Here is a 16,464-nt window from a genome sequence, read left to right on the forward strand (position 1 = left end):
CCGCACCAGCGGTGTAGGCTCCCCGTCAGCTGAAGCTGATCTCGCACCGTGCTGTCACTGATAGCCGTGCTCTTGTCGTTATCCTCACAATCTGCTGTCCTGTAAGGGGGTGGAAAAAAATATTTTCGTTCCCGTCGGTGAGCTGTTCCAAGCCAATGCACAGCTCCACAGGTGTGAGCACAGATGCAAGAGCTGGGGCCCTTAGCGCCTGTCGGAGAAAGGTGCCTGGCACTGGGGAAGTGCCTTCCACTCGAGGAGCTGAGTTGTTCTGCTCTCTTAAGGTGAATTTGAACTCTCCCATTGCTTTTTGCCTGTTGGACAGACTTCAAAGAAGAGAGTTGTTTCTGCTGGCTCTAACAAGATTAACAGAAGAGCTATCTGCTAGCAGTGCTTCTGCCTGTCACTGACTTACCAGGAGTTTGGTCAGAGCTGTCTTGAAGAGGTTCTGAAGTATTGGGAATACCTCAGTTACTGTTAAACAATGAATAGAAACATCTTCGTGCACTTTTTAAACTAAAATTCTAATATGTTCTGTAAAATAAATTGATGTGTTCTCAAACAGTACTGCAGTCTGACAACACTCCCCACGGCACGCTTAGATGTCTCCACGTAGGAGCAGCTGATGGTTTAGTGTAGCTTTGGAACATGTATTTGGCCACAGGAGCTGATATTAAATCCCCCAAACTCGAGCAAACTCAGAGATTTTTTTTTTTCCTTTTTCCTTCATAGCAATTGCTAAATTCAGCTCTTTGGGTTAAAAACGACTAGTGGGAGAATGTGGCATATGGCCGTTTGCCTAAGAAACTCTGGCTTGTGTTTACTGAAAGAAATCACAGTGTGTTGGCGTTCGCTGTAATTCAGCTGAACTGGGAGCCTGCCAGAACCGAAGCAAAATGTGTTCGCAGTACACCCAAAATACAGCCGAAGTGCCAAGTCTGTAGTAGCAAGTGTAACGACCTGCTTCAGAACGAAACATGAAAATTTCCCAATATGCAAAATAAACTCAGTACACACTGATTTTGGTCTCCTTATTGCACCCTTTTATTTTAATAAATTATTTGAGTAGACCTTAAGTGACGTAGTGATAGTCCTCAGATGATCACTTCAGCAGAATTGAGAAACGCGTTAGGGATTTATAGCTGGAAAGGGGACAAGTTAGGGCATTTTTTTCCTCTGGTAGGCTACAACACTGGAGAGTTTGTTCAAATGTGTGGTTGCCACTTCCATGGATCTCCCAGGTGACTTTGAAGGGATGAAAATTCCTGATGCCATAAAGCTGATGTTAGAAGATCGTGTGTGTGTGCGTGTGCATGCATTTTTGGTGGCAATAACCACTAGTGTTCACAAAAAGGGTGTTTTCCTGGCTCTTGAAGGAGAGGGGTGCAGCTCAACACCTCTGTTGGGAAGTCAAAATGGGCTTAGTGATAAAACAGACGAAAATGTCCATTTAAGTCCCATCAGTTATCACCCTGATCTTCAACGATCTTTCCTCCAGTCATCGAGAAGACAGCTTCAGTTTGACCTTTGTATTTTCCCACATGTAGAGCCCCATCTCCTTAGCCTTGGTGTGGGCTCGGTGTATGTACCAGCCTCACCTTGGAACAAGAGCCTTGTCCAGGGAAAAGGCAAACACTCATTTCTTAAAGCCCTTAAATCTCACACCCATTTCCCCTCATAGAGCTTTGGAAACTGCCAAGCGAGCCACTACTGCTTCTTCTGGCTCCTCGCAGGCCATGGTTCTTCAGGACTGACTCGCCCCCACACGCAGGCTGGAGGAATATTTTGCTTCTCTTGGGATCAGCATCTTCACTTTGGTGAAGGCCACTGGTATTCTATTCTTATCTTTCTTTTGTCTCCTAAATTTTTCTTAGTCAACTGAAAAGCTGTGAGCTGGGGTTTCTGAAAGGTTACATGGCATTTTCTTGATCAAACTAGCATTTATACATGACTTTAAAGGGCTTTATAATTAAGTTCTCAAAGTCTTATTAAAAGGCTAAGACAAGGGAAGACAACTTCTAAATGATGAGAAAACTTGTTTAGTGCTTATTTATTTTTCTGAAAGCCAAACCTATTGGTATATGAAGGAATGTGACCTTCTGCCAGCAGGCATTGTTCAGCTCTGCCACTGCTGGTCCTGGAGTGGAGAACACCTTAAGTGGTGCATTGCAAGCACTGGAAAATGTAGTTACACTACTCAAATCCATCTTTACTGAGGAAATCAGGGCACATACCAGAAGTATCATGGGAAAAGATAATTCCCGCAGAGGATTTTTCAAGCTGGAGGAGGATTTAAGTGAGGTATAAATTTTCTGTGCGATGTCCTTCCACAGAGACGTGGATTTCGATCCGTGAAGTTGAATGGGACAATCTGCGAACCTTTGGCCATTGTGGGCTCAATCATGCAATGTTCGGTGCTCTCTGGCTCTGCTCCAGCAATGCACTTAAGTTTAATTTGAATCATGTAAATATTTCTGCACAAATCAATTGGAGGATTAGCAATATATATGGAAGGGAGGCAGGCACTTAAAATCTTAGTTGGATCGAGGCCAGACTCGCAAAATAATCTCTGAAGTGCTTCCTATATTAAATAATAACTGGTAGCAAGAATAGGGCCCTCCAAGATCAGACCAGAATTTTTTTTAAAAAGAGTTTTTCAAATAGCCGTGTGTGCCCAGTGATGCCGGGGGGAAACTTCTACTGGGAAAGTCACTACTACAATTTCCACAGACCTCAAACATCTATCAAGCACCAAACTAAAGCTAAGTCCAGTTAATTAGATTGATATTTTAAAAGGCAATGTGCTTAATTTGTCAGGCTACGTAGTCTAACTGCGGTTGCAATTATTAAATTAAACATGAGATGCATCTTAAGATTTCCTGTAATTGTCAAGGACTTAATTGATCTCTTAGGACAACATATCAAAATTAACTCCCTACCATCTTACTGTTTTGTTGACCTCTTCTTCAGTTTCCTCCTTGCTATATTTATATAAATTGACCTCCTGCTCTATCAGATGATGGGTTGGGCTAAAACCAGCTGTGCCTGGTGGAAAAGGGCCCATTTGTTGCACTCTGTATTGCTCACACATTTTTAAAATTTGCTGCCATAACTTGTAGCAGCTTTGCGTATCGTAATCATCTTTCAAAAGCTTGCTCACAAGGGGGTGGTTGATCAAGGAGCACTCTTTGGGGCTGTCCTGCTGTAAGCGGGGGCTGTTCCTGCCCCTTGCTCTACCTCCGTGCTGCTTGTGTCCCTCAAGCTCTTCTTGCCCTGTCCCCTGCCGAGGCTGAGTGTCTGTACTGTAAACTGGGTTGGAGCACATTCACCTGCCAAACAACAACCTTTGCTGCTTGGATTTTTTCCGGGCTATTGTTCAGATGGAGCAGTTCCCCTGTTCAGCTCAACATGCAGCCACCGGGACATCTGGAGGTGGCAGCAAGTGGCAAGAGGCAAAGCGCAGAAAACACTGGTGTTAGCTGCTCAGTCACATGCTGGCAACAAAAATGAGAAAGGAAGAGGGAAAAAAAAAATAGGTAGAGCTTTGATTCACCGTTTGCATGCTTCACCTTTAGTTTGCTGAAACAGGCTGAGCTGATCCCCTGTGCTGTCAGAAAATGCCAAATGCCAGCATGGGGGGAGAGAACAAGGTTGTGAAGAAGGTTGTTTCCTCGCTTGGCAGCAGCACCATCTGAAATTGGCTTAAGTCCATTATGGGGTTGCACCTTTAGTGGCATTTTTATACCTGAAAAGATAAGAAATATATAATCGCTAGAAGTGTAGTTGACACATCAGATGCTTGAAAAGTGAAAGCTGCCGAGAGGCAGTGGATGAGGTGGTGGCTGAGGGGTGAGGCAGGCATACCGAGTACGAGCCTTGCAGAAGAACAGAGGAACAAGGACTGAACACAACATGAAACTATCTTGGCTGATCAGGCATGGCATTTCTGGTGGAATCAGGAACTTGTTTGGCAAGATTATCACAATGCTTAGTTAGAGAAAAATGAAAATAGTAGTTTTAGCATATGGGTTTAGTGTATTTTGGTTTAGAATGTCTTATTAAATTATGAGTCGCTATTAGTATAGTGTTAGCAGAAAGTTTAAAGAAAAGACTAGTCCTGTATGGGGAAGAATAGTCCAAGAAAGTATAAAATAAATTGCATTAACTTCAGCATTTCTAGTTAAAGCAATCATATAGCTAGTTCCTGTCCCATTTTTTTGGTTACTCATATTGGAAAGGGAGGCACTGCTTACAATACCATCCTTGTTATCTTCTCACTCAACTAATTGTGATTTCTTTCAAAGCAGGAGCAGTCAGAACAGCAGTAAGCCTCTCTGACCCTCAGAAATACAGGCACTCAGTGAAATATAACTGAAACAGCTTGTGCAATCATGGAGATCCTGAAGCCCTCTAGAGGAAATACTTTTTTTTTTTTTTTTTTGGTCCAATCTCTGAAAATGACTAAAGTAAATCAAGGACATTTAATTTTTGTAAACCATTTTTAATGTGATTACAGGTACCCCTGGTTTGAGTTTTAAGTTAGAATTTGAAAATTGATAGTAGTGAGAAACATCACTAGTTGGGCTTTAAAGGACAGCATAAATTGAGTTTTCCTGGTTCCAATTATACATTTTAGGGAAAAGAACCACTGTGAACAGCACTGTCAATTAATCTACATTATCAAGTTACTTATAAACTACATTTAAGAATGTAACTTTATCTTACTAAAGAACTGCCAGGGAAAAATCCTGATTCAGTCATTTACAGCTGCTGTGTTTGAGATCAAAATGGCATTAGCCTTTAGTTTCTGAAAGGTTTTAAGTTATTTCTTACAGAGATTGTGAAATAGGGGATGTGATGGTAGAGATGTCTTATGTAGAAAGTTGGTAACTTTAAAGCATTTAAAAGCAAGAATCACATCGTGCATGTAGAACAAAATAATTAAATGCATTTTCAAACCAAAAATTACCAATAGTTCATGTTTGTTTCAGTGAAATTATGTATTTAGTATTTAATTTCTAAAAGCTAAAAAATAATATATATTTTTTTAAGTAGTGGAAATGAAATAGTACAATTTGAAATGGTTTCACACAACTGAATCCATTTCCATTATTTTTTTATGTACTTGTTTTACTCTTTGGACTGAGCTAAGGTTCAGGTTACAAGAATAGTTTCTGCTGGTGTATTTTTTTTTTTTTAATCCATGATGATCCAAATATCTATAGCACCTGGAAGAGCATACAGTTCTAGCACAACTGTAACTAAAACTACTAATCAAATCCTCTTATGCCATAAAAATGCGTCTCCTTCTGGCAGAAATGAAGGCAGAAGTTGCCACCTTTCCCCATGCAATCCACTTACGCAGGTGTTCTGGGCTTCCACTTCCAGCTGGGTAGGGAGCAAATTGTAACTCGCTGTTTGCTAAATCCTCTTACTGATTAAGCAGCCTGAAATTCTGCTGTGGTCTGTAGAATCAGCAACCGAGTTGCATTTGCTCTTTGCCTTCTTTTAACTGAGCATGCCGTGGGCCCCTGGTGGCATGAACCCCCCTGAGGAGCCCTGCTCAGCCAGCGCTGGCAGCCTGCAGCAGCTCTGCCTGTTTGTAAGCAGCTCTACACCAGCTGGGGGCTGAAATCTGCTGTTATAAGTGGTGTTATAACTCGTGTAAAAGCTTATCAAACTGATATTTTTTTTACTATTGCATAAGACAAGGCAAGAGACTGCCCCTCGGAGCCTGGACAGCCCGAGCTGTAGCCAGCTGGCTGCGAGCAGCCACCTTGCCCTGAGAAACTGCTGGGCGGCAGCACCAGAAACACTGATGGCAGTGACGGGTGGCACAAGGATCCGTCGTGTACTATGAATTGAAGCTACAGTTGTTTCAGACCATATTTCTAGAAGGTCAGAAAAAATGTTTTAGAAAACACTAATGACATAATTTAGAGAAAAACACACTATGTAAATATGAAAGTCGTGTCTTGTTCACTTTTGTCACCTTTCTAGGTCATCTCAGGCTTGCTTCCCTGCTTTTTTTCTTGTCATACCTATTTTATTTTCTAGAGAAAGCTCCAATTCTTTAATTTATTTGTATACTCTCTTCCCAGTAACTGTTTCTGTGTTATCTTTGCATAGCTTGGTCCTGCGTGAGCTTCCCAGCCACGTGTTGGGGTTTGCTCCAAGACACCTCAAGGAGATCAAAGCCTGTCTGTCTGTCAGCCTCCTGCCTGTGGCTGGGAAAGCGTGGTGACAAGAGCAGGCCTTTTGCTAAGAGTGACTTAAGGAGCTGCCTAACCTCAGTCGAGCTCCATTAATCCTCTAATGGCTTTCCCTCTTAGCTTCTCTGGCAGAGGTGGAAAATAGCGCAGTGAGCCAGAGGAGGCTGTTTGAGGATGTCCCTGGGAAATGACTGCTGGAGTACTCCAGCAGGCTGCTCCCTAAAAAGCCACAAGGAATGTCCCCAGAAATATTATTTTATGTTGTGCTGCTTTTGCTTACATTAGAATTAATTTCTCCTGCTCTGTTAATGCAGCACATTGCTCTGGGTTGTTGGTTTAGTGTTCCTAGCAAGGTAAACGTTTGCCTTTTCACCAGCAGCTGGTTAGAGGTTTTACAGGCAGCTCTTGCTACTTACATTGCTATTACAGATCTACTCCTTGCCTGATGTTTTAAGTCAGTAGCTGTAACTGTTCCCATGAAAAACACAAAAATAACCAGAAATGGCTTGGAATCGTCTGAGTTCTTGTTTGCTCTTTTTTGGCAGCCATGGCCTATAGAGCTGCAGCAGTAGTTAGCTCTAGATGGGAATTTTGCAATACTTCCACTCTGATGATGCTTTGTCAGGTGCCGGTCCTGTTGGGCCTGTCCTGAGTCCCTTTTTTTTGCATGCTGCCATATAAAAAAAAATAATTAAAAAGAAAATAAACATCCAAAGCATTTGAAAAAGTAGTAGTTAGAATATCTCTGTGTGTGATCTCCTGTGGTTTTTAGCTTTTCTGTAATCACTTGATTTTGCTTTTTTTTTTTTTTTTTTTCTTTTGGTACTGAATTACCAATAACTTCACTCTTTCAGTGAGCAGATGAGATTTTTTTGCGTGTTGATATGTTGAGCTGTAATCATATTTTATTCATGGCCTTTTGGCAAAATATTTCTTTCAAGATATGATAAAATTATTGCCAGTTTCATGTTCACAGACATATTTTATTTTGAACAACCAATGTCCAGATCAAATAGCAAAATATTTAGAATGCAGAGTTAAAATACAAAATAACTGATTTAAAATGTAGTAATATTTTTCATCATGTAGTTGAAGCCAGAGACTTAATCTGTCTTAATCTGGTACTGCATGAAAAGTGGTAGTAAATAAAAATGCCCAGCCCTCATTCTATTCAAAACCAACCATAATACATTTATCTGGCACTGTCATATAACATAAATAAGTAGAATAAAAATAAGTAAATGCAGGGAAAGAGAAAGCCTTTTCTTTGGTAGGATTTATAGTTTGATTTTGTGTGTGTGTGTGTGATTTGTTCCCATTTGGCTAGTGTTACACCATGTGTAACAATAATAGTAATTTCTAGTTTGGGAATTTCCTGACAATTAATTGACAGTTCCTGCCAATTACCTGACTCCTAGCTGAGCTAGTCACTGATTGCTGGAGCTAATTCCTCCAAAGCGCTTACGAGCCTGATTTCAGGTCACCCAGATCTTCACTGCCACCAGGATGGCACAAGCGAGAGGCGTTGTGCCTTGAGGTGGAGGATGAGAGGTGTGTGTGAAACCCCGGCTCCCAAGCAGCTGACCAAGAGATGCTGCCAACAAAGCTGCCGAACATCCCTGAGAAACCCTCAAGTCCCAGCCTTCTCTTTACCTCCTGCAACCATCTGAAAGCAGCTTCCCCATGGTTTTGGCAACTACAGGAACAGCTTTGGGAGGAATTACCAAGCCCATGTTATGCTTCTAGGATTTGTGTCTTGCAGGTGTTTGAACGACTGCTTGTGAATTGGGGCCTAGAGTCATAGATGCTGGAGAAATTACGCTGAGCAGAAACCTCATTTCATTGTGATTCTTACTATAAATGCACGTGCTGGGATTGCCTTTCTTTTGGTATCTAGAAGTTTTAGTGAAATGTGTCTGTGAAGTCAAACCAAGGATTAATGTTTTTTGGCACTGAGACATCTGTAGCACATTTGATTCTTCCGTGTCAGCTCTCTTACCACCACTCTGCTCTGCAAGCGTTAGCATTTGCTGACAAAATGTGATTTGGGGCTTCTGGCTATCCTGTTACAAGTTTACTTTGCTTTGTTTGGAGAGTTTTGCAGTGGTATACAGGCCTCAAATTTCCAGTTTGTTTTTCCATGCTTTGTCCAAAGTTGTTCTGGAGTTTCCATGACATTATGCCTGGATGTTTTTGGATATGAACTGAACTTAGTGTAGAGCCCTATTGCAGGCTTATCGGAGATGCTTTTAGAGCAAGATTCATCTCACCCAACTTTAAATGTCTGCCCTATCTACTTATGGCCCTCTCAGTTAAGAACTACATAAAAAGACTACATAAAATTAGTTTTTATAGTTTCAATACGGCTGGAATGGTGATCCTACATTTGCCGTCTCATCAGATAGGGATGACAGCAAAGTAAAGAATTGTCAAATGGGGCTTTCTTACCGAGCAGCTTCTGAAAAGCCCGGGTTTTGGCAGTGGTACCAGCTTTAGCAGCTGCCCTTTCACCCAGTGATGTTTGCCACCCCCTTTGAGGCAGCTCACTAGCTGCTGAGGACACGGGGCGAGGTTCCCAGGGGACAGACTGACCCAGCTCCCTGCACAGCCCCCATGGAGCTGGGTGAGATGCAAGGAGCGGCGAGGACGAGTGGCACCGCGCTCTCTGCAGAGCTCTGCGCTTCTGCCAGAGGTGGTCAGCAAACCCTGCCCTTTGAAAGCAAAGCCATGTGTTACGTGAGTCCAATGCTGGAAAGAGATGCAACGTCTTGCCTTGCATTTGGCCAACACATTTCTCTTTAAAATAAATGTAATGCGACAGGTTCAGCATCGAAGTGTCCTCGGCTTGGACTGCAATCTGGAGGCATGCAATCAAGCAAAGAGGAGGTTTGGATGCAAAGCTGCTGCAGCCTTGCTGGCTCTTCCCAGTCCTTCTTCAGCCATGCTGCTTCAAAAATGACCGGAGGCTGCTGTTGCGTCTGTGTCAAGGAGAAAAAGCAAAGGCAAACTTGTATTAGCACAGAGTTAGCAAAACTGCTTGGGTATTTTATCACTTTTATGGGAAGTTCATCAGCGACAGTATTAGTGACATTTCTCAGGTTTAATGTTGCTGTGAAGGAGTGTGCTCTTGCTTTGAAAATGTGATACATTCTCTGAGCGTGACACTTTTCTTCCAGAAACATCTTTAAGGTCAGGTCTAGTTCCAGCAAGCTGATTGAAAATGCCGTTTATTACTCCTGCGATTATACCGTGGCTCAGCAATGGCTGTCACTTTGTGGGGAAGAAGTAGAATGTCTTCACTTGCTCTTTTCCCTCATAGGTAATGAAGGCAGAACTATATTAAGTCATTTACTTCATATATACAGATGTCAATTTAAGGGTGACGGCATAATGTTAAATCAAATTTTGTAAGTGGAGCAGTTTGTTCCTTTGTTATTAGTACTGCCTGACACCTCTGCTTATAAAACCCTCTTTTCAGGTGCTCTGAACTCTTAAAATATTAATATTTCAGCACTGCTTTTGTCTTGATACTATAGTTATCTTGGGAAATTGCTGCCAAAAGGAGCAGGCAATTAGAGATTACGGGAAAGCCTGTTGCTTTGGCCAGGCTAGAAAGAAAAAAAGTGACAGTGGTGATGTATTCCCTGGGATTTGCATATGGGATAGGATTTACGAGGATGGCTTGTGTTGCAGACTGGTGCCATGTGTGCTCGTAGTGACAGTGGGGAATGTGGAGGGACCAGTTGGTCCCTGGGAGACACACACCCTTTCCAAGTGCCCATCCTGCCATGGTTCCTGCTCGTGGCACTCAGGCAGCAGAAGGCTGCCTGGATTTGCACTAAAAGCACCCGTCTGTGTGAACGGTGCCGTAATGGCATGGAGGAAACCTACCCTGGAAGCACCATTTCAGCATGTTACATGTGCACAGTCAAGCATCTAGAGGTCATATAATCCAGAACTGAGATTTTTTTAAAGAATATTCATAATTTTCTTTTATGTCTATTCCTGCATTCATGTGTTGTGATGTTTAATGCAGTTTTTGTGTACAATTTTGTGATCTAAATACTATGTTATAGGTCAGGCTTGTAACAAGTAGGTTTGAAGGTGCAAAAGACATGAGACTCTAATTTGTAGATTGGCTCTAAAGTTTAGGACTGAAATATTCCAGGGCTGATGTTTCAGGGTGTCTCAAAGATGTTCCCTTTGTTTGTTTTTGAATTGTGAGGTCATAAAGGTAATTTTTCAAGGCACTCTAAACCATTTTTTTCCTCCTGGTATGGCTTAAGAACAAGCAGCCTGTGTTTGGGAGTGAGCTTAGCATCAACGTGGTCCTGAGGATTATGCCTTTCCTTTTATTTGGACCAAATAATTTTTACAGAGCTTGTAATGTCACGGACAGAAAATACCCACCTGATGGTCTGCATTGTCAGAAGTTACGTAAGGACTGGAAAACATGCGCTGTGCCTAAGCCCAGTGTAATAAATCCCAGGTATTTCTGCTCAAGAACCCCCATGAATTGCTGCTAACCAGGCCATTTCTTCCAGATCTTTCTAGTTAGCTGCTAAAATTTGCTTTATGTAGAAAATATCAAATGATTTCAGAAAACCTATTTGTTTTCTGTAACTGCTGCTGCTTGGACTGGGCCGTTAGCTGCTCTTGGGCCCTGGCTAAAATGAAGCAGATCTGCATATGCTCTCTGCAGTTTCTGAAAGGGGAAGTGTGTGATGCCTTCCCCTGCCAATTAGCTAACTTTCAGCACAGAAATCATGGTTTCCTTTCTTCCAAATAAAGAACAGCTAATTTTCTGGACCTGTGATCTGTTTTGCCTTGGAAGAGAAGCCTTTAATGGCAGCAGGCGGGTGGTCCTGGTGCAGTCCTGTTTATCTGAGACGTCTGAGGTCACTCGCAAAAGCAGGGAATTGAAAACATGTTTTTTTCCTTATGGCTTCCAACCTGCCCCAGCAGGATCCTCTCAAAGCATTTCTCAAAGCATGTGCTCCTTCTGGTCCTCTGCCTTTTCCTCCTTTCTTTGCAGCTTGTCCTTTTCTGATCCGTGTCACCCAAGGAGGCTGAGTCCAGCCCATGCTTGGTGGAAGGCCAGGATGACCCCGCTGGTGCATGGCTGGCTCTGCAGCCCACTGGGGGTTGCTGTCCTCTTACAGAAGGGGCCACCGTTGTAGACAAGCCCGGTCACCATTTGCATTTGCCTCGACTGAAGGACACAGCAGCTTGAACAGATTCCTTCCAGTACCTAGCACAAGAGTACTTTAAAGTTGAATCTGTCCCTGTTTCCCTTTCTGTTGATTTTTTTTCATAAGACACCATCACGTAATGATGGATATGACTGTTTAGTTTTATTAGCCTAGTGAGATACCTCCATAGGAATATTAATTTGCTCTTTCCAGGTCAAAGGCAGAGCAGAGTGCAATCCCTCTGAAGAAACTGAGATCGTTCCATCGACTCCCAGGCTCTGTCCTTTAGAGCCTGATTCCACAGACAGCAGCGTCTGTACTTCATGTCTGCTGTCGTATGTAAGCATTTGTGCAGACATGGTTTCAGTGCTCTGCTGTGTGCTTTTCACATGATTATTATTATTTATTTTTTTTAATTGGGAAAAGTGTTAAATATTTTCAGAGCTTTATTCAAAATATTTCTGATTTCTTTGCCAAACTGGCCGTAACCGTACTTCATTTCATCGCACAAACTGGTCACGGAGCTGTTCTCCTGCTCTTTCATGCTAGACCCTAAAAGCAAAATGAGCAACCTTGCATTTTTGTGAGAGAGCGTATTGTTTTGTGTACCCTCTTCTGTCAGAAGAATCAGTTCATGAGAGCAGTCACGTCTGTGACAGGCTGAACTGGCAGGGACCTCTCCTGTGTGCCCTGCCTGTAACCCCGCGTTTCACAGCCAGCGTTTTGTCGTGCCAGCCAGCTGTCTTACATTCTCCCCTGGGAATAATGGTGTTGTATGAACAAAACCATCATTCGGTCAGGAATTTTTAGGATAGATGGGAAGAACAACATAATCCGTGGTAAGTAACAAAAATCCATTAGCATATATGAAAAGGAGAGGAGAATAAATGTAATTTGCGGAGACAGTTATGAAAAATTGAAATCCCACATTTTTAACTTAGAAATGACTTTTCTTTTGTGATGGCTCACACTCGACTAGGTTATTTTTACCACACTTCTCCCCCATGAGAGCTGCCCTGTCTCCGTAATTTGACTCCCTACACAGAAGACAACAATTTGTGCTTGTCCTCCGCTCAGTTCTGTACCGTTTTCTTCATTGTCTCTCTCTAATGCCAGAGACGAAGGGACAGACCTTTACATAACATGTAAACTATGTTTGTGCTTTTAATGTAAAACAACCCTGATGTTTGCTGACATCAATGGAAAGATTCATTTTAATCTCGCTGGGCCTTGATGCCCGTAATATGCAGCATCTCTTTTGTAACGTTGGCTTGGAGTTAATACCTAAATCTGATTTGAGCTAGCTCTATGCAGAACTTTTTTTTTTCTTTTAATACATGCTGCCTTGCATTGTTGTTTTAATGATTTTTTTTTTTTTTAATTGTGCGGATCAGGAAATAAATCTTTTAAAGCTAACAGGGTGTTTCTTTTCCCCAGCCCTTTCTCCCTACTTTTTCCCCTCCTTTCTCTTGATGTTTCCTTGAATTAGGCCCTCTGCTCGCCTAATTTTCAAGATCACAGTTTGCAGTAAACATGTCAAAGTTTTTCCTTTATTTCTTGGATCCAGAGATCAAGTTTTCCTAGTCCATCTGGATGAAATAAGTTGTCTTTTAATTAGAAATGCAAAGAGGCAATGTAACAAATTTCCATTCATGGAGGTTAAATTTCAGCCTTAAATTAAACATGCATGTTTAAGCCATTTCCCTTGAATTATTGTACTGCGCTGTGAAGGGTATGTTGGGTATTTACATTTTTGGGTGAGGTTTGTACGAACACTCAGAGCTGCAAGCCTGCCGAACTCTGATGCTATGTAACTTGGGAATAGAGATTTAATTTTATTTACCTACATATAAAACAGGGTTAATGCCCCTTACCACTTCGTAGTTATGAATATTAACTAATGTAAGTCTTATTTGTAAACAGAAATTACACTGAGAAAATTGCATAAAGAGCACTAATGAGGCCTAAGTAGCTTGAGGAAGTAAATATTCCGTTTGGCTCTGGTGAGTCAAAGTGAGCTCATTTTATACTCTTCCTAATTGAATCTTTGATATTTTCATGCTAAAAATAATCACGACCACGATCAGGAAGGATGAAAGTACTCTTAGCCAAGTTCTTCCTTTGTAAGCCTCACCCCAAGCGCAAAGCTTTGGATCGCAAGGTGAGGAGCGATGGGGTCCAACGCATGGCTCCGGGCAGGGCCAGGCGCAGCAGGGCTGGTGTCTCCTGGTGTGGGTATTCCTGAGGTGCTGTCACACTACGAGGTGGTTGTGTCCTTTAAGGATGTATTTCTGGATTCTGCTGTCAGCTGCCATACTGCTTGCACCATTGAGGCAATGCCTTCGGAAGGTGCCCTGGGGAGCTATTACAGAGCGGTCTGCGTAACGCAATTTTCATATTTTGCTTCTGTCATACATTGTCTCTGGCATAAAGGCACGCTTCATACGTCTGGCTACACACTTTTCATAGGATGTCACGTTCATCCGGTATTGTTTAAATCTTTCCGACTGCTACAAATGCTTATTTGTAGCCAAGGACACTTTATACATTAATGTGCTTCATTTCTGTTCAAAATAGTCACTGAAAGTGCTATCAGAAATTAAACTTTTTCTGATGAGTTTGTTCACAGAAAGGAGTTTTAGGCAAGTATTGACTAAAAGCAAGCCTGAAATACGTGGCTTTGGGGATTTACTGTGAAACTTTCTGGGGACAGAACCGTGTAACAACTGAGTTTCAGATGTTACATGTTGAATGCAGAAGTCGCAGTGACCAATTTGCAATCAATGCAAATTGAAATACTCTTTCATAAAACCATTCATTAAATCATTTACAACCATGAGCAGATGCGGAGAAGTCATCTCCCGTTTGCAGGCTGTTCTGCAATAGCCCGAAGGCTTGGGTGCCTGTTAGAAAGAGGCTGCTGGTTTGGGTGCTAAGGTCAGCAACAGCATAATGAGGAAACAGTTCCTTTTTCTGGACAGAAGACAGCTAGATAATCCAAGTCTTATTCATGACCACTGAACAATGATCTCCTGGTTTCCAAAAGCTTTCACTCCCCTAGAAAGTGGTTTGGTTATTCTAAGTCATCCTATAACTTTCTTTTTAGAAATTTATTACTGGAGGCTAACTATTCCTAGCATTCAATAAGGCTGTGATGTCGCGTATTAGTAACATGTTTAGCTCATATTTTCTATTACAATGAAATAGGCTAATTGTATTATATCTAATTAAATCACTTTATTAGCTAAGGAATATACCTCTAAATAGAATAATGGATAGCAATGCGTTTCTCAGATATTTTTGGTGAACTTTTTTCATCCTCTTAATTCATTTAGCGTTCTTGTACTACTTGAGATGAATATATTTCTGGTTATCATTAGCAATATGTATCATCTAGTTATCCCTAATACCTACCACACAGGCTTTAAATTAGTGTTAAAATGTTTAAGGATGTTGAAAATAATGTGAGTAGCACGAATTTTGGGGTTTAGAAGTCTGAGGTGTGCTACTATGTAAGTTGAATTATATTTTTCTCTTTTCCATAATAGATCCAAACAAGGAGTTATACTTGTGTTCGGCAGAAATTTCTGTATTTGTAGATTAAAGTATTATTATTGTTTGTCTTCATTCTCTGAATATGCATTGTTGGCGTTGTTTTTTTTCAATAGGCCTTGATGATTGCCTCCAACAATACATAAAAAATTTTGAAAGGGAAAAGATCAATGGTGAACAGCTGCTACACATCACTCACCAAGAGCTTGAGGAACTGGGAGTCACTCGCATTGGCCACCAAGAACTGATACTGGAAGCTGTTGATCTGCTATGTGCATTGGTAAGTGATTTTTTCCATCACTCATCTTAATGACCTGGGTTTATAAATTTCCAAGCCAAAATCAAAATAATGTATACTAAACTCTATTGCTATATCCTTGGACAGACAGGGGCTGTGCTAGATTAAAAGGCAGACCTTAAAGGCTTCTTTCAGCTATAAAGAAACCATACGTATCCATTTTATGATTACGTATGATGGTGTTTTATTGCTCTTCCTCTAACTTCTCAGGTCCTGTATTCAAATGCTGTTGACTATTACTACTGGCATCCATATGGTTCTGTAATTATATGCCATATGCCCTTGTATTCCGCTGACATTTGCCACACTATCCTAAACCAAGTAGACTTGAATGTTTTAACCATGCCAACATTCAAAAAGATTGTATTAAAGAGCCAGAAAGTAATTTTAATTAGGCAGGAAGATTGTTACAAGATAGGAATGGTAACATTGACTTTATCCAAAGTACAGACAGGTGTCAGTGTTAAAAATTTTTTTAACAACCTGAAAGCATCCAGATTTTGAAGAAAACTGTTTTTGTTTGTTTGTTTGCTTGTTTTGTTTTGTTTTTCATGTAACAGGTTATTTTATTATTTGTTAGCCTCTGAACAAAATATTTGATATCAGTAAGTGATCTTTTTTCCTTTTATTTAACTCCTGCCAGCTAATGAAATAGACTTAACCAAATTCTATGGAGAAAAAAAAAAGCTTGCCTTTGTTATAGTGAACAGGTTATTGAAAATATAATTTAAAAAAAAAAAAAAAAAAAGGTAAAATTAAGTAGGTAAATTATATGTGACAGTTCCAGTATTTTACTTCTTTCTCAGGAGTCCTGTTTTTGCACAAAGTAGCTTATCTTGTGGAATTTTGATAAGATAAATTGTCTCCAGCAGGGAAACTGTCACTTAGCAATAAAATAGAGAACAATTGCCTCAACAATGCACTTGATGTTGTTATAGAATTAAAACCAGTATGAAGTACCTTTTATTATATGATGTATGCTTCTTGCAAGTACCTCTAATTACAATATATACTTAATGTAACTTGACATGAAATTCTATGAATTAAATAATTTGTATGTCATAATACATTAAAAAATAACACATAATATCAAAACCAGAAAAATGCTTATGGCCCTGATGCAGACATACCCCTAAACTGATGTGCACTGCATAGCCCAACATTATTTTTTTTTTGTTTTGGAAGCCTTTAGAATCAAACTTAGAACTTTTTC

The 16,464-nt window shown here is 40.9% G+C and overlaps 1 protein-coding gene and 1 long non-coding RNA gene across 4 annotated transcripts in view; one reads left to right on the forward strand and one right to left on the reverse strand.

Moving 5' to 3' along the window:
* The window catches only part of LOC311443969 (connector enhancer of kinase suppressor of ras 2-like), a 169,043-nt gene that overhangs the window by 44,785 nt on the left and 107,794 nt on the right, over positions 1-16,464 (forward strand). For all 3 annotated transcript variants that reach the window (XM_084534663.1, XM_084534664.1, XM_084534665.1), the window contains exon 2: positions 15,070-15,233. In XM_084534663.1, coding sequence (XP_084390789.1) covers positions 15,070-15,233 — 164 coding nt within the window. The remainder of the gene's footprint in view (positions 1-15,069; positions 15,234-16,464) is intronic.
* On the reverse strand, positions 2,000-5,538 carry LOC311443981. The gene is made up of 3 exons (XR_014697603.1): positions 5,359-5,538; positions 3,862-3,984; positions 2,000-3,742 (listed from the first exon to the last, which is right to left on the reverse strand). It is a non-coding gene; the product is annotated as an uncharacterized lncRNA (long non-coding RNA).

Source organism: Aythya ferina, assembly GCF_964211825.1.
Source record: "Aythya ferina genome assembly, chromosome: 13".
In the NCBI taxonomy this organism is placed as follows: Eukaryota; Metazoa; Chordata; class Aves; order Anseriformes; family Anatidae; genus Aythya; species Aythya ferina.